Source organism: Dendrobates tinctorius, unplaced genomic scaffold, assembly GCF_039654945.1.
Source record: "Dendrobates tinctorius isolate UK_male_01 unplaced genomic scaffold, ASM3965494v1 ptg000134l, whole genome shotgun sequence".
NCBI lineage: Eukaryota > Metazoa > Chordata > Amphibia > Anura > Dendrobatidae > Dendrobates > Dendrobates tinctorius.
This window is the reverse complement of record NW_027361802.1, coordinates 15,982,461-16,001,341: the sequence shown is the minus strand read 5'-3', so window position 1 is coordinate 16,001,341 and position 18,881 is coordinate 15,982,461. Positions and strand designations below refer to the sequence as shown.

General features: G+C 42.0%; 1 protein-coding gene across 1 annotated transcript; it reads right to left on the bottom strand.

The window, feature by feature from the left end:
• Positions 1 to 3,632: 3,632 nt before the first annotated feature.
• Positions 3,633 to 15,805, bottom strand: LOC141048294 (annexin A1-like). Its single transcript, XM_073543747.1, has 13 exons — positions 15,648 to 15,805; positions 12,640 to 12,722; positions 10,766 to 10,856; positions 9,823 to 9,917; positions 9,572 to 9,685; positions 9,016 to 9,106; positions 8,829 to 8,908; positions 8,581 to 8,637; positions 8,417 to 8,510; positions 8,238 to 8,333; positions 6,869 to 6,927; positions 6,543 to 6,665; positions 3,633 to 3,896 (listed from the first exon to the last, which is right to left on the bottom strand). The coding sequence occupies exons 2-13, from the start codon at positions 12,706 to 12,708 to the stop codon at positions 3,834 to 3,836; spliced, it is 1,032 nt and encodes a 343-aa protein (XP_073399848.1). The 5' UTR covers positions 12,709 to 12,722; positions 15,648 to 15,805; the 3' UTR covers positions 3,633 to 3,833.
• Positions 15,806 to 18,881: the final 3,076 nt, after the last annotated feature.

Sequence of the window (18,881 nt, the reverse complement as noted above, 5' to 3'; positions counted from 1 at the left end):
TCACACCACATTACAGGGCCAAAAAAAAAAAAAAAAATTGATTTTTGACTCTGTTCTATTTCATAACAGAACTCAGTCCAACCTTACGGAGAGAGGAACTGGCTCAGATATAGAGCCCATCATAGATCCTGGGTCTGTAGGGGGGGGGGGAGATGAGGTAGCTGGCACATCATCTCCCCCTCCAAGAAGCATGGGTGAAGATTCCTCTCAGGAAAACCCAGTGCCTGCGCAACAAACCCCACCACGAGGACCACATCCACAAGCAGTACTGTCTGCTGCTGCACCATCAGCCATACAGGAGGAGCAGGGCAACATGAGCAGCAGCCCAACTGGCCAGATCTGGGGCTCCCCACAGCCTGATGGACCATCCCAGCGAGGAAGAAGGCACCATATCCCTGCCCAAGATACCCGCACCAATGTGGATACAGGGGTACGGAACTATCTGGCTAGAGTCAATAATGATGGCGAGGAGGTATACTCACGCAGCCTGGCCCTTTATCTTCATGCCCTTTCCCGTGAGGTGAGGCTCCGTATTCGAGGATGTTTTCAGACCCTGCTTGATGCAAGCACACACACCCCAATACCCCATATGAGTTATTTGAATATCTGGAGAGGTGGCAGCTTTCACCCAGAAATCTAATGCGCCTTAGACACCCCACACACACATGCTTGCTCAAGCAGGCTCTGAGGATCCTCAAATACGTGGGCCTACACCTCACCCCCTTCCTCCCCCTACCCAACCTTTCCAAGAGCAGCCACATACAGTATGTCTGGCTCTAGCCAACCTCACCAATATGGCCACTTGTTCCCACCCAGCGTTGGAGGCTGGTCCCAACCTGGTTGGGGATGACATGGCTATATTGGTGGGTATGAGACACAGGCCTACCAGACTTAACAAGAGGCCCCTCTCCAGTATCAAGCACAATCCCAGGAGGCAGTACACTACCCACATCATGGGCAACAGTATACCCCCACACAGGGCGATGGCCAAGTTGGGCAAAGTAGCCAGCAGCAAATACAGGCTGGTCTTCCACCTTCTCCTCCCCCGATGTACCAAAATTTATAATATTGCCATTTTGTTATTGCCCAATGGTATTTTGTTTGTTTTACATGTCTGAAAATGTTAATTGTGCCCAATTTTCACATCTGCACAAAGGCTAATTTGGCAATTTTTTTTTTTTTTGTTTAAGAAAAACAAAGGCAAAAGTAAACATTTGTCTACTACATTTTACGTCTGTCTCAATTCAAAAAACGGTGTCAGCATACTAACATACGCTTACCAATGCAATTAAACAGTCATAGAATCATAAGGGGTTTAAATATATATATATTTAGACAGACAAACCAAAAAATTATAACAGACAGCATGCTCTTGCCAAGAAGTTTCCCCCTCAGGTGACAAAGTAATTTGTGAAAATATCACGCACTGAGCCCAGAGAGTGGTCTACGTTGAGGGTTGATAGGTGGTCTCGCCCTATGCACATTGTCCGACCCATGCACAACACCAGCAGAGGAGGAACAATCATGTATCCTGGTGAAGTTATGAAGAACCACACAGGCTTTAACAACTTCATTAACATTTTGTTCACTCCGCTGAATGGCAGACTGGAGTACCTGCCATTTGGCACCAAGAATGCCAAAGGAACACTCCACCAGTAGCTGGAGCACGTGATAGGCGCAAGTTAAAAATTCTGCACCGGTGGTCCAGGTTGCGCCGGGGATATGGCCTTATGACACTGCGCATTAACTGAAACGCCTCATCTGCCACAAGGACATAAGGGACTGATTGAGTGGAGCCTGGTAGCTGGCGTGGTGGAGGTAGATCCAACTGGTTGGTGCGTAGCCGCCGACCCAAAATGGAAGTATTGAAGACTCGAGAGTCTTCTGTCCTTCCATAGGCCCTAATGTCAACAATTATAAACTTGTATTGAGGGTCGGCCAGAGCCAACAATACAACAGAAAAGTATTGTTTATAATTGAAGAATTGGGAGCCAGAGTTCGGCGGCTTACTCACCCGGATATGTTTGCCATCAAGGGCCCCAATACAATTAGGAAACTGGCATTCCTCATCAAAGTCCCTTGATATCCTCAACCAGTCTTCCATCCTGGGCTGGGGCATGACAAGTTGATGTAGTCTTGACCATATTTCACTACATGTTGACCTGACTATGCCAGAAATGGTAGATCTTCCAATGAGAAACTCATGGTGGAGGGCGGCATAAGACAGGCCAGTGGACAGGTAGCTGAAGAACAGAAATGTAACATTTTAGAATGCACAAATTAACTAAAAACCAGGTACATACCAAACTTGTTAATAAGTCACACATTTGGTCACACAATGACTGAAGTGATGTTCAGTACATATTACACAACATTCTGGTCTGGAAGTTTAAATATATCTGGAATAAGATGAGGACATTAAACTTAGTCCAAGAAGCAAAAAATACATACTTTGGGCAACACATCATGAACATGGAGAATGTGGTTGTGTAGTACATACCGTAATGTGAATAGAAGTCGCTCCTCTGCAGATATAGCTTTGCGCATCCTTGTGTCCTGAAAGTGCGCCCTGGGATAACCTGTCTCCAAGAGTAGATCAAATGTTGCATGGCTCATGCGACAGTATTGGTAGAATTTTTCCGGATGCTCCCGCAGAGAAGAATAGAGGCGGTGAAATTGACCTCTTGCGAGTCGCTGCCTCAAGTGGATGGACCCACATGCGTCTCCCCCTCCGCGGACCCACTATCACTGGGTATGGTTGACCAAAGCGGCGTGACAAAAGCCAGTTGAAGAGAACCTGCTCAGTTGTGTTGAAACTCAGACTGTCTGCCATGTTGCACATACAACACACCTAGTCAAGGCAAGGTCACAAATGGACAGAATGGAGGCAGCCACCTGTTCCTGAGCCAATAAATAGGGTGCAGGCTAATGATTTAAATAGTTAGCAGGCCTCAAAACTGTTAAATGTCCATTTTGAAAGCCTGCAAGAAAATCTCACCATACGGATGCTGACATGCGCAAAATATGTGACCACACCTTGCTTACAGATGACATACGGAGTACTATTTAGGGGTCATTCATCCTCATCACGCATGTAAACTGTGGACCGTATTTTGTGTCGGTTAGTGTGACCCCGGCCTTACCGGGCTGCCGTGCTTGGGTCCCAGGCCGGCGGGGGGGGGGGGTTGGTTGAGAGCAATTTCAGGATTATCCTGGCCTCTGCGGCGCTACTGGTACCTTGGCAGCGGCCACAGCAGAACATCTCCACAAAAAGCCAACCACCCCAGGCATTCTCCTATGTTTCTTCCACCCAGGAACCAAATGCGCTCCTGGATGGTGTGGAAGTGGGGGGGGGGGGCTAGAATAGAAGGGCCTCCCCAAGTCTGCCAGACCCCAGCATCCTCTTCTATCTTCCCAACTTCATCTTGATGATTCCCCATCAAGGACAGGAAACTAACTGATGCTACAAGAGGAGCAGCCTTTTTATATTGAAGTTTTTCTGTCCTTGAATGGCAGATACCCCCTCTCCTGGTGCCATTGTGGGTAACTGAAAAGTGTATTTTATGTAAAGTTTTATGTTGTTCCCAACAATGGTTTATACAACTTCATGAGACCTTCAATATAAACAATCGTACTCTATAAACATCGTTTATTGTTAGATACAAAAAAAAAAAGTGTGTTAATCATTGGTTTCAGGTGAATTTCAGAAGATCAGTGCTGGACTAGGGAGAAGATGGAGTTTACATGCCCATCATTGCAACAAGTCTCCTGGAAAGATGGCAAATGCAAGTGATAGAAGGATTGGAAAAGGACCTTCTAAAGAAAATACAAGTTTAGTTGTCGGGTCCACACAACGCCAGGACAATTGTTTCATAGTCTCCCTTCAGCTTTTCCTCCTATAGAAAGAGCAGCATATATAAGAAAATTAACAAATGGAGACTTCTGTTACACTTCACATGCAGAAATGCGTAAAATAGAAAACAAAACATTGATTTAGATGTCTAAACTCAGACAGTGAAGTACCTTCCAAAGAGACAGGACATGTGGCTTAGCAAATCTATCAAGACTTGACTCACAGTCTTGGAGGATGAAGCAGGGGGTGCAATAGAGTATACAGACATTCCAGCATGGGATCACAGACTATTCTTTTAGTGAAATAAAACATTGTTTAAAAAACAGGCAGTGAAAGGTTTTCATCTCACAAAAAAAAATTTGCTGTGATCCTGTGCTGTCCTGTCTGTATACTCTTGCATCCTCCCCTGCCCAGGAGCTCTGGTATGATCAGACCATGATCCTGTATGGTGAGACACAGCAAGGGCACATGTATAAGATTCTCAGGACAGGGACATTTTATTTAAACACATCCAATTGTGGAACTTATTATGCAAAGATCTATTGATTAAAGTTAATTTTATTAGAGGGAAAACCCCTTTAAAAGGAGAAAAAAAAAATTCTATGAACCACATACAGGGCATGGGACCTTCTGGGGGTTCATAGTGAGATAGGGGGTCAGTCATTTCTACATGTACAGTAGCTGTCAGATTTATGCAGCTCCAATAGACTACAATATTAAATAAGTGCATTTGCAGTTGTCTCCCCTAGAAATAGATGCAGGCAACCAGAATTTTATCCATTTTGAAACAGAACCAATTACCAGGTCTTGAGTGTCCAGTAGCCTGGTTTGTGGGTTTATTTATTTTTTTTTTTTTAATTTCATGCTAATTTTTATCATCTCTAACAAGGGCTTTTTGAGCGGTCCCCTTTAAGTCAGAGGACTAGAGTTTGCCAAATAATGAACAGTATGAGGGCTCATACTCACTTGTGAGAGACTCGCACGAAAACCTGGCACTGCCGCCAGCACTGGGACCGGATCGTGTGGCTACATGTATTTCTGTGCAGTCACACGCTCCGAGTGCCGGTGGCGCCAGGTTTTCATGCGAGAGACTCGGACGTGAATCGTGCGAGTATGAGCCCTGAAATGTATACTGATTGGGCTTACAAAACTGAAAAATGTGTACTTTTGGTGGGGCCCATGAGGACTCTTTTTTGCTGGAGCACAAGTTTGTTTCCATGACACACTGGCTTTAGATTATAGTTTCCCTTAAACACTGGGTAACCGTAGCCCAAGTTATAGTGAAAGCCACAGGACTACAAGATTACCTATGGCTAGGTCACTAGTATCAGATCAATGGGAACTGACTCCAGTCACCTCCACAGATCAGCAGCTTGAAGGAAATATGCAAGTGCATTGGTCTTTTCATAGTTTACCAAGCACAATGCTTTACTTTTGTTTGAGACTGCTGGGTATTGCATTTCAGAACAATTCAAGGGAATATGTCTTGACTTTAATACCATGCACAGATGATAACCAAAAAGTGCAGAGCCGTGCTTGGCAAGGGGAAATTGGTGGTTACAGGAGAGCCAAGGTCCTACAAGTCAACTTATCAGCTAGAGTTGAATATGCATGGATTTTACAGATTACTCAAGCTATTACTATACTTTTCCTAGAAAACCTATATACATGCAAAGGGATAGGAGTAACTGATTGGTAAAAATCACATCTATTATTTACCACCACAGCTAAGGAGCGTGCAGGAGTTGCACTGTCAACCTTACCCTAGTGCTTGAGGGGTTGAAAACAGTTTGCATGGCTAAAATTATTATAGGGGTTTCATAGCACCAAAGTAAGATGTAGATAAAGCCATGATCATGAAGAATTCCATCTTAAAGTGGTCCACTACTTAGACAACTTCTCATTTCCCTCCCCTGCAGACACCAATCTGTGTCGGCACTCAAACAGTGATGCCACAAGTGACCCCGGAGCCCAAATGAGCATTGGCATCACTACCCTTGCATTTGTATGAATTGAACATGAAGAGGAACTTCGATCAGCTGCAGCTCAGACTTCCTATTCATGCTTAAATTTGTACAAAAGGCAAGGACAGTGACGCCAGCGCTCATTGGGCCCCGGGGGGGGGGGGGGGGGAATTACATGTCACAACACTGCACAAAGGCGAGTGCATACACAGCGGGAACGGCTTATGAACAGATTATATGTATACTTTTATATTATGGTACTGGTGTCATTAATGTTTTGGATCACTGTGTCCTCAGTGTATGGTCCGTGTCTCCTTTGACATTGGTGTTTTCACGGATGGTCAATGACAAAGCTGCTCCCATCCTCTGCAATTCTAACTAGACAGCAAAAGGCTGCCTTCCTCGATTTCACAGACCTATAGACTTATATTGGTTATTTTGATTAGTTAACCCAGGGTGTGGACAAAAAAATAAAAACTGAGTTTTGCATAGACATGAACTGTGAATAGTACTATAGACTATAATACAACACTTGCCTATCTGGGAAAAAAAAATAAAAATAAAATAATTTACAAGCACAAATATATATGCAACACGGATGTCTGACTGAGGCCTTAGTATACATATGAGGTACTATTAGTGGGTAGTTTTAGGATCATTGTTTTGGTTAACAGGTCTCACTTCATAATCATACATTTATATCTCTGGATAAGTAGTTCCCATACCATAATAGCTTGGCGCAGGGATTTGCCATAAAGCCTTTTGTAGTGAGTTTTGACATCTTTAAGGTCAATTTCAGAGCGAGAAACCAGCAGCCTAATCAGATCCTTGTGTTTGGTTCCTGAACCCTATGGATAGATAACAAGGGCATGTCAGTGGTTAAAAAAAAAAAAAAAAAAAAAAAGTACACAGATACAGGAATGGAAAAGCAACTTCACAGAACTGCCTATTAGAACTAGTCTATAAACAAGCCATTCCACTCGAAGAGAAAATGTACAATATTGGTAAGTCACCAAGTAACCTAAAGATTTGCAGAAATTACTAAACATACCTTCATTGCCAGGTAGAATTTCTCAGCAAAATAAGCTGGTTTGCTTGTTATACATTTTACTGTAAAAAAGATAAAAATTGGGGTTTAAATTTGTAATGAGAGTGTACAGAATAAGCTGGCCTGCACATAAAGCAGTTAGAGAAGCACAGAATGAAAGAAAAACTCCACGTTACAAACATCCTGTCAGAACCAGCTCACTGATGGACTCTCCGGTAACTTTTCAGTCATTTTGTTCGTGCAGCTTAACTCACACACTGACCAGTCGTTCTGTCTGTACAATGGCTGTCAGTCACATGTTTCTCCACCAGCAGCCATTACATGGGCAGGAGTGCTGTCAGTGTGTGAGGAAAGCTGCACTTTCAGGTAGACTCAAAAGCTAGATGCCGACCCTTCAGAGAGCTCGTTCTGGCAGTTTCGTAGGAAAGTAATTTATCTGGACAAGGAGCCACTGCAAGGCATAAGGTCTGACAAAGGTATCATGATGGAATCCTTCGAGCTAAACTGCAGTCAGGAAACTGTTCCTGTCACATGGAGGTTTGTGCAGTTCATCAACCATATGCTTCTCCAGGCCATGAGTGACTCGCTGCCGGAAGTGGTGCTGGATGATGTTGCAGGCATCATCATGTTTGCCATTGACTCTCCAGATGCACATTTGTCACATGAGCCCTTTATGAACCTCCACATCTGCAAAAGGCACTCAGCATCAATAGACGCGCACTGCAAGGCTGTGAGAACAGACCCCACTACTTGATCTCGGACCATCATGGAGTCAGTTTCTGACACCAGTATATCATTTTGTAAGGCTTTTGTAGTGCTCATACAAAAGAGCAGATGCGTTGCTCCTGCTGGGCTAATGCTTTTCATCAACCTTTTGCCCTCATGTAATGGCCATCTTCTTGAAACAGCAAATATTTTCCTACATCATGTACATGTGTTATCCTGGAAGATTAGGACTACCTGGATAGGTGGCAGCTGCTGCCCGATCCCAGCAACAGGGACAAGGACAACAAGCAAAGCTAGAAAAAGATCAGCCAGGAATTATAAAAAGTAGTTCTGTGGCCATAACCTGCAAAGCTTAGTTGCCTGTTACCTCCCTTGTACACCAGTCACCTTCATTTGTCATCTTATTTTTCAAAACTGGATAGATTGATATCCATGAAGTTTAGTTGACTTGGCGTTATATGATGCTTAAAAAAGGGATGGCTCAGGTTTTTTGTAAACTGTTTAAATGGTAATCAGGTTTGTAAAAGCTAGCAACTTTGCAATTAATTCATTAAGAGTAAACATGCTCACATGTCAAGACACAAGACTTTGTTTTTTCTTTTAATTTTAACCGGCCATTGCTTAAGTGAATCTCCAATCTACTCACCAAGTGAGATCAGACAGTCTTCAATGTCTCCTTTCAACTCCAAATCGAGAGCCTTCGCCATATCATTCTTACTGTATCTGGAATACCTCTTGAAAACTAAAAATCAAAGTACATATAAAAACACTAATATACATCCTTCTCATATATACAGTGAGTAGACTTCAGGCGTAAACCTTTACCTTGACAGAGATGTGGAATGCTCCTTGAAGTTAGAATGTTTATGAACGCAGACACATCTGTTCCTTTTCGTTTTTCTCCAGCGTCATATAATGCCTAATTTAAAAAAAAAATCATTATTTTCTTAAGTCAGGTAATAAGTTATATCTTGAGGCTCAGTCCTTACCCTTGCATCATTGTCAACTTGCTCCTCATTTATAGCTGTGCTTTCATTACGATCCCCCTAAATGGGAGAAAGAGAAAAATTGTAGTACTTCAGTAGACAAATTAAATCATGTCCTTCATGTATGGTCTACATTCTTGGCGGCTGCATTTTGGCACACCGTTCCTACAGAGTCATCTGGCCAAATTTTCATACAAACCAAGTGGAAAATTTACTAACAGACATACAAAAGCAATTTCATATAACGTTACCTTGATAAGAGCAAGAAGAGCTTTCTGGAAGTCTCCAGATGTATCAGAGGCTACATCTTTTGCAAGATCCTTTTTAAATTCTGAAATTAGGAGTAGTTTCAAGATTTGTACAAGTTTATATATTTTGTCTGTAAAAACAAAAAAAAAATTGTTTTTGTTGCCAGATTTAGAAGAAAAACCTACACACCTTCTTTGTAAACCTTGTTTATTTCTCTGAGCTCATGATTGTTCCGTGATACTAAAATTTCAATCAAGGTATTTTCATCTGTTCCAAGACCCTGAAAAGAAAGAAAAATTGGAAGGAAGAAAGAAGAATTTACAATTATTTAGCAGTCACCTACACAGCAGAGAGCCAGGAAGGCTGCCCCTTATTCTAAAGCAGTAGGGAAAGACCACGAAGAATGCGTCTCCCCCCCCCCCCCCCAAAAGGGGGAAAAAAAAAAAAAAAAAAAAAAAAAAAAACAGATGCAGAATACAGAAGTGTAAGAAAAACAGTCACCATATAATGCTCCACTTGTTTTATGTAGATAAATGTAAAAAAAAAAAAAAAAAGTGGGAAAAAATTGCTCTGACGTCAACTGAATGAGCGTAGTGCAATATTTTAAGGCAACACAATGATCAAAAATGGCTATAAAAGTGCCAGGTACAAGTCCCCATAGAATAACTCCATATTACTTGAAACTGGAACAGAGTCACAATTCAGAGGTGTCCATGAAGCAGAATATACTAGGATAATCTTTTACCTTGACAGCATTCTTTAAACAATGGGCATCAAACTGGGCAGGGGTTTTCATTAATCCCAGAACAACTTCCTCCAGATGGCTTGAGAGGGCCTTTTTGAAAGCATCATCTAAAGACTAGAAGGAAAAAGGAAGCAACACAGCAAGTGTTATATTCGGCATTTCTTATAAATGTGTATGTTCAGCTACAAGCAAGAACATGTCTTCACATTATCAACGTGAAAGGTCTCATTCCTCAAGAATGTTGCTCCCACCTTGCCAGTTTGTTGCTGATAAGCAGCTTTAATTTGCTGCCGTTCACTGCTGGTTCTCTTAGTTAGGATGTCAATGATGGTGCCTTCATCAACACCTACAAAAAAACAATAAAAACATGATCTTATGTAAAAGAGGGTGGGGGAAAAAAAAAAATGTTCTTACTAATGCAGTAATTTTATCATTAAAGAAATGAAGTTTTGAAGCGGTACCGAAGTTATTGGTCAAAGGTTCAACATTTTTCATAATTTATATGTGATTGTGGTAATATTTTACATTAGGTAGATTATAAGTGCACTTAATCAGGCACTCATTTTAGGATATATAAATTTACAAGTGGTCGAGGTCTGACTTCTGGGGCCCCACGGATAAAGGGAATAAGGGGGGCTTGGATTCATTGCTGCAGACCTTACAGTTCTTCCCTACACAGTCATACTCCTGGCTAATCAGGAAGCTGTAGATCGTCCCATTTTCACGGCCTTTGCCGTGCACCGAAAGACTGAAGGGGACTTCAGTACTCTAGCCCCTTATTTCTCAGCATTGGTGGTTGTCAGATGGTCACATCCCCACGTCATAGGATATGTAAAGTGTTTTAGAGTACATACAGTATATACCACTGAATACTGCTAATTAACTATGAAGCAGAATTTCTTACCCTTTCCCTAGCAGTGACTGCAGGTAAATAGCATTAAAATTCTGCCCGGACACCTCCTTGAAACTGCGCCTACTGCTGGGAGAAGATGAACTTCTTTCCTCCCCAGAGGCACAACGCACTTGTACAGCTGCTATTCACAGTATAGCGAGTGGTGTTGTGAGCAGTTACGGTAACCGCTGATGTATTTGACAGTGTTAATAATGTAACCTTTATACCGTATGGTTTTTTCCCAGTTCATTACATGCTTTATTAACCAAATACATTTTCACATAAGACTAACAATATATTACCTTTAGCTTTTATGGCCTTTTCTAAATTTGCTGCATCTTGAGCAGGATTGTATCCAGAAGATGCTTGGAGAGATGGTCCACTCTCCTCAGCCTGCAACATAAAAAGTCAAGTTTTTAGGAATTTATAATAAACCATCTTAAAAAAAAAACCACACATTTTTCTCACTGCAGTCACATTTCCTCCATATTTCTTAATGTCTAAACTTTAGTCAGAAGTGATGAAGCAAGATAGAGCCGACTATGGAAGCGATCCAAGGCCTTAGGGTATGTTTCCATGGTGATGTAGCATCTGGATGCTGCTGCTGTATGCGGCGTCCAATCAGCAGCATTTCCTGACCGCGGAGACATACCCTTAGGGCTCATACTCACATGCGAGAAACTCGGGACAAGTCTCGCACGTCAATACCCGGCACTTGGATCGGAGTGTTCAGTTGCATAGAAATACATGCAGCCGCATACTCCGGTCCTGAGTGCCGGGTATTGATGTGCGAGACTCGTCCGAGTATGAGCCCTTACAAAGATTTTTCAAGCCAATCCCTCTGATCACCTGCACCGCTGTCAGAATGGCCAGAAAAAGGGTGTGACTCGGTTGAACACAACTAGATCTGCCTCAGCCTTCTTGACCTGCTTCACCTTGTGGAAACCAGCGCAAGCTAAATTATAATTAAAGAAGCACTGACACAAAACTCTTGCCTAAATGTATATGTAGGGTACTGCATGTTTGGTAATATACTAGCCGATCGTTGTCTTCCCATTTCCATCACGGCTCCATTTCGCTTCTCAGTCATATGACTTCTATTCAGACTCACTGTCTGTGAGAGCTGGAAGCTGCTTTTACAAGGCAAATCTATGGAGCCTTTTTCTGATGCTCCCCACTTCTGGCTACCACAAATCCCAGTGTGATCTGCCTAGTCAGAATAGCAGTACACTGCCCAAGAACAGGACTTGAGCTAGAAATTGGTAATCAGTGAGTATATTATTACTGCATCTACATAAATTAGGTTTAGGCAATTAGTTTTGTGGGAGTGCTTTGCCAAGTTCTACTTCTGGTATGGAAAGGGTCATTGTGATAATGCAGCATAACTGCCCCTAAAGAGTTTCCCCCCCCCCCCCTTGTATAGCGTTTACTAGCCTTAAGTTTAGTAGTGTCTGTATTGTTGCCACAAGACCCAGGCCTTCTTTCATTCTACTACCTGTACCATGCTATGATATATCAGTGGCCTCAGTCCAGACCAGTGGGAGGTCAAGAAATTTTACAGCTGTAATGTAGAATGCAATAATGCAGCCATTAAGAGTCCTTCCTCTATTCCATTGGCTAGAATGTGACAATGCTGCTGTTCTCTGCATGGTATGGGGTCAGGAGTGATGATATGTAAAGAAAACACTGAAGGGGCCTTGACCATTTTTACTCTAGTGCTTGCACCTTCACTTATTTGACTCTTAATGTCTGCTTGCATTACAGAAGAATGTGGCTAACGCCAAACTATTTGTCCATTTATTTGCACAGCAGAGACGATCAAGCATTACAGAACATCTGAATATTATTGGATTATCGTTGGTTAACAAAGCAGCATGAAAGCCAAGCAGCTAACCGTAACCAGTATAGACATTGCAGAGAGCAGACTGCTGCAGGCGGAGATGGGAGCGGCCTGGCCGGTCTCACTTGTGATGAGTAATACTTATGGCATTTCCACTAACAGGAATTTATGAAAACACTTCTTCTAAAAGGTTCTGGAAAATGACAGCCCTTTTTTGCTCTATGACTATACATAGGGTAAGGACATTTTCTCAACATTGAATCTATAAACTACTAGATGTTTCCAAAGATCATATACTACATATTGGGAAAATCACTCATCTGAGATTACACTTACAGTGCATGGGGCATGTCCACCATCTTCCAAGAAGTTTGCATTAGCCAGGAATTGTTGCATGAAAGACATGTTGATCTTAGTTTCTAGAAATAAAAGAATGTTATATTTAGTAGAAGGCTTTAGGGACAAAGTGCGCAGCAAGTTATACACAGCCAGAGAGCAGGGAAACCTTAATTAAAATATACCATATATATATATAAAAAAAAAAAAAAAAAAAAGTTTAGTGCAAGGTAGGATATTGAGTTTAAAAATGTAACCTCCTATGTGGAGAATTCTTGAACAGTTAAAAAAAGAATTGTCCAGGGCTTTAAACGGGACCGTCAGCACAGAGTGACTGCTCAAACCAAGTCCCACCTCCGATGCTCAAGGGTGGGACCACTCGTTTATTTACACCTACCTACCTGCTTGGTTTCCATTCATTTCCGCCCTTCTCTGGTTCAATGAAGCTAGAGCTGTTAAAGGGGGTGGGTGGTGGAAACTTATGGAAAACAAGCAGGTGGGAAGATATGTTTAAATGTTTGGCCCCTTCATGATGCTCCAAGCACCTGTACTTAGTTTGTACAGTCATTCTGATCATTAGTGTCTGATAGTTGGGAATGCAATGCTAATGCCTGGTGTCAGCTGGGAACAGCACAGCTCTGTCAGTTGTATATTGTCCACAGCTGGATACTGCATATCCGCCCATTATTCCAACCAGGAACAGCTGATCAGCATGGGTGCTGTGTGTCACACCACCAAAAGTCAGACATTGATGAGATGAGCTATCCCGCGCACAGGTCATCAACGTTAAAGTCCTGAACAATCCCTTTACCAGCTAAAGCGACATACACCTCTTCTTCTACCCATTAAGTGATAAAAATGAACACTGCTATGTTTTTTTTTGGTATGGAGCCATTGATTTGAGTGATGCACAAATTTTAATAAAAAAAATTTGATTGAGGCCTAAGTGAGAAATTTGCAGCCCCATGAAACACCAATGTTCGTATACTAGCATGCTAAATGAATGCTTGATCAGCTTTTTTTTCCCCCCTCTGTTGATGACAAAAATAATTTACGGTAAGTTTACAGCGCTCAAGGCAGCATTCACAAGTTTACAGAAAAGGTGGAGGTTGCTAATCTTCAGTGATTGTTAATAGCAAACGCATTTGAGACAAGATTAGATATGGAATGAATGAACGAACAGTTTATAAAGAAAAAAAAAAAAAAAATTATTATATATATATATATATATATTTTTGTAAACCAATATAAGTTGGACAATTGAACCTTTTTTGGTTTTAATATATGCTGCAAAAATATGTTTTTAGTGACATTATCTGTGTCTAGGCATCTAAAGAAGTCCGTGCCCCATAATACTTCCTGCCAATTTACAGTCATGTATACTGTACCTCTTGGCAAGCAATTTGTGTATAGTATATTTTGCTACAAGAAATGCCTTTTGAGTAACACTACACAAATATTTGCTATTATAATTAGTATTACCATTTGCAAGTGTGAGGTCATTTGAAATCAAACTGCCCAACAGTAGCCACAGTCAGGAAAGGTGCCATGGCATCCAGCTACCATTGTGACCCATTGAAAAGAAACATGAGCATGGTTTCTTTGCAATGGTCCACTGTATGGGAGAGCACAGTCTGCAGCACTTTCCTACACTCCAAGGCAACAGTCTCCAACCTAAGGTTTGCAGACGTTTGTTGTATATGGCTCGCCATTGCCTACCAACTTCTAAACCAGTCTAGCAAACTGCTATGAAGAAATGATCTCCAGATGATGAGTTGTGAGAAGCCCCATGCAATAGAGGAGATCTGAATGCACATCTACTGGGGGTGGGCACATATGGCATGTTGGAGATAGGAACATACAATCCCCTCTAATTGTAAGCTGGGTGCAACAGTTTGGGGGAAGGGCTTCATGTGAGAATTCTGAGTGTAGGATGCAAGATCACTGCTTCAAGGGGGGAGGGCAGCAATAGGTGCTTTTTGTGTGGAAGCTTTGGCAGTCATACCGGTAATCAGGGCTGTGGATGAGGCTCACAAAAATCTCTCAGAACTGAAAGTGGTTTTCAAGTCAAGAAACGTTAGGGAGCACTGCCCTAAGGGTCAAAAGTCAGTATTTCTCAGTGTTAAGCCACATTCAATATCTCCAAGCCAAAACCAGGAGTGGAAGAGTCAGAGGTAAAAATTGTAATAGAAACACGTCACCACTTCTGGATTTGTTACCCACTCCTGGTTTTGGCTTACACATACTGATGTGTGAATAAAGCCTAAAACAAAGATAATCAAAATTCATAGAGTACCGTCAAGAAAACACCACTTTTGGCTTCTGTGTGGGTAAGTGAGGCATTTGGGAATGGTACAGCATACTGTTGGAAAAGCTAATTGTAAGGACGCAGTGTGCTTCTAGCCAAACCCATATTAATGGACAAAGGACGTCATAACAGTATATGCCTCAGGCAGGCACTAAATGATGAGGCACACCCTGCACCACCTCCCTCACATACTGCTATGGGAACAAAAGACCTAAAAGGGAAAACTGGTGGAAAAGTGAATAGTTACTCATCTAACCAGGTTGCAACATGTAATGAACAATAAATATATCAAAAAAGTACAGAAGCACCAATTCATACATACATCATACAGATCACTAACTATACGAACTTTCAGTGAGCATTCTGCACAGAATTTTCTTAAAAGTACTAAGCTAACAGACTTGGCAACCAGCAGACCAGGCAGTTTAATGTTTCCACACACAGATTTAGTTTGCTTGTCCAGAGTATAAAATGCCAAGCCGTTGGGTTGTTCTCATTAGAATAACAAAATCAGTGTTCTATAAACTTAGATTATATCAGCATTGTATACACAACACAGCAGTCACACCCATCATATAGGTAAGAGGAAATCAGCAGTAATAGTTCAGATCTGTCTGACATATCCAGCTTTCCTTTCAGCAGGCAAAACGATTAAAGAACTAAACTAAGAGGAAACTATCACAAAACTTCTCAAACCCACCTTCTGTTCCTGGAGAAAGAGCTGAAGATTTGGTGTGTGCTGAGGAGGAAGAGGGGAAAGCTGAACTCCTGATTTAAGAACTTGTTAAACCACACCTAGCGACTGACATGGCCCTGGCCTAGCGCTGATTGGCTGGCAATAGTCTGTAGTTTCAGGCCATAGTGCTAGGCACACAGCACATTACTTCCAACATAACTTCCCTAATTCATTTGGTTATAGAAGATTCTTTCCTACTTGGAAGAAAAAGTAGAATTAGGATCAGCACAATTGTCCTGCAATTTTCAACTGCAACACAATATGTAATTTCTCATCCATCCTTCAGTAGCATACACTGAGAAAATATAGGAAGCATCCAAAAACATGATTTACCTGTAGATACAGTAGTAACCTGCAAGTAAATCCGGCAGGTGTCCTACAGCTGTGGAGAATGGAGTTATATTCACCCTGCAGCTGGTCACTTCCAGACATCAGAGTGGTGAATGTAGTTAAGGCTGAGGTCACACTTGCGAGGAACTCATGCATTACCACCCTGCACCGGCACTCGTGACCGGATCACTCAGCTGAATAGAAATACATGCAGCCGCACACTCTGGTGCCAAGTATTGAGATGCGAGACTCTTGCAAGTCACACTTGCGAGGAACTCATGCATTAATACCCGGCACCGCCACCGGCACTCGTGACCGGATCACTCAGCTGAATAGAAATACATGCAGCCGCACACTCCGGTGCCGAGTATTGAGATGCGGGACTCTTGCAAGTTTCTCGCAAGTGTGACCCCGGCCTAACAGTCACCTTTCACTACTTGTTAACCCTGTCACCACCTTGGGTGTTTCCATTTTTTGATCCCTTCCCAGAGCCATAACTTTTCTATTTTTCTGTCAATATGGCAGTGAGAAGGCTTGTTTTTTGCTGGACGAGTTGTACTTTTGAACAACACCATTGATTTTATCATACAGTGTACTGGAAAACGGGACAAAAAAAAAGTGCAATTCCACAATTTTTTTTCTTTTTTACCATGTTTGCTAAATGCTAAAACTGACCTGCCATTATGATTCTCCAAGTCATTACGAGTTGTTGATACCAAATATGTCTAGGTTCTTTTTTATTTGATTGGTGAAAAAAAAATCTAAAGTTTGTAAAAAAAAAGTCACCATTTTCCGAGACCCATAACGTGTCCGTTTTCCATGATCTGGGGCTGGATGAGGGCTTATATTCTGTGTGCCAAGTTGATGTTTTTAATGATAATACAGGGTGGGCCATTTATATGGATACACCTAAATAAAATGGGAATGGTGACAGTTTTCTTGTGTAGGGTGTCTTGCATTGAAATCTGCTGCAATGACACAGGTACTGCGTTCACCAGACATCAACACAATTTCTATCCGCTTCTCACGTGTTAACCTCTGTGACATGTCAATGGCTGTAAATAAAGAGAAAGTTGTAAATAACTCATGAAAGAATAAAGTTACGTTAAAGCCAAGCACACCATTGTTTTTCTTGTGAAATTCTCAATAGGTTTGATGTGTCACATGACCCTCTTCCCATTGAAAAAAATAAAGTTGGATCCAAAATGGCCGACTTCAAAATGACCGGCATGGTCACCACCCATCTTGAAAAACTTTCTCCCTCCCATATACTAATGTGCCACAAACAGGAAGTTAATATCACCAACCATTCCCATTTTATTTAGGTGTATCCATATACATGGCCCACCCTGTACTTCAGGATCCTCCATAGATGGTAGACGTCCTGATGGTCCGTATTCTACTCTGCAGTGACTTACTAAAATGTCAATGTATAGCAGAGCACCTGCATGACATTGTGTAGAGTGAAGAGTCCACTGTCAGACTTCTCTTAGAGAATGCAGTGAACGTTTGTGACGACCTGATACAGGGAAAATCAGGTTAAAAAATAAAAGTTTTTAAATAATGAAATGCCCTCAAAGGCCTTTTATGACCTAATGAAGAGTACAATTTGTGAAATAAATGAAATATAGATAAATATAAAAATCAGTAAATAAATAAAAATCAAGTAAAAGGAATTTTAAAAATATCTGGCCCAGCCCACGTAAAAAAAAAACTTATCAGATATGCAAAAATAATTGCTACAGAAAGGGGAACACAGTGTTAACTGCATTGCAGTAGTCTTGTGATCACTAAAAAGCAGAAATATATAGAAAAACATACACCTATTTCTTTAATTTCCCCACCGATATCTGCAAAATATAAACAAAAAATAGGGTATGACAATGACCTAAAAATTAGTCACCACGTATCTGGAAAAAAAGATGGAGAAATGACTCAGGCCTGTTTCACACGTCAGTGGCTCTGGTATATGTAGTGACAGTTTTCTCATGTACCGGAGACACTGACACACGTAGACCCATTCAAATGAATGGGTCTATGCAGATGGCAGCGTGTTTTCACGGACACACGGGCCGCAACACGTGCAGCACACGTGAGTACGGACGGCCGCCGGGGAAGAAGCGGCTACTGTAAGTGCTGTTCCCCTGCATGTGGTGCTGAACGCGGCTGTCATTCTCCCTGCTCTGACGGCAACAGTGCGAGCAGGGAAGAATGAATGAAATAAACCCGACATGGGGTCTTCCTTATATTTTTAGCCAACCCGGCAAAACTAACAGGTGCGGGCTTCTTTTCTCAGGCTCGTAAGGGGTCACGAATATGCCCCCCCAGTCTAAAAACAGCAGTCCGCAGCTGCCCAGAAAAGGCGCATCTATTAGATGTGCCTATTCTGGAGCTTTGTCGAGTTCTTCCCACTTGCCCTGTAATGGTGGCAAGTGGGTTAACAAGGGGTTAATGTCACCTTTCTATTGTAATGTGACATTACGCCCGGCTTAGTAATGGAGAGATGTCAATAAGACACCTATCCATTACCTATCCAGCTGCATGATTTGTGGCTGCTAGACAGCTTGAATACATGTGGGAATTCCCTAACAAACAGGCAACCCCCACATGTATTCAGGATGCCCAGGAGCTGAAAATCATGCAGCTACATTGACACAAACTACAGTGGGGAAAAAAAGTATTTAGGCTGGTTTCACATTTGCGTTTTTTAGCGCTGGAAAAAAACGCACACCTGCGCATGCGTTTTTTCCCCTATATTTAACATGGGTGCGCATACCTGCGCACTGGTCAGCGCATGTATGCGATTTTCATGCGCTGCGTTTTTTTGGGGTGTGCGTTGGGATTTTCCAGACGCAGCATGTTGCATTT

Bases quoted from the DNA above. Each gene is read 5' to 3' on its own strand.
- LOC141048294 (XM_073543747.1), bottom strand. From the start codon at position 12,708: ATGTCTTTCATGCAACAATTCCTGGCTAATGCAAACTTCTTGGAAGAT. The intron at 9,107-9,571 runs GTAAAAGATTAT...CTTTCTTTTCAG, and splicing joins GTTTAAAGAATGCTGTCAAG to GGTCTTGGAACAGATGAAAA. The intron at 8,909-9,015 runs GTGTGTAGGTTT...TCCTAATTTCAG, and splicing joins AAACAAGGTTTACAAAGAAG to AATTTAAAAAGGATCTTGCA.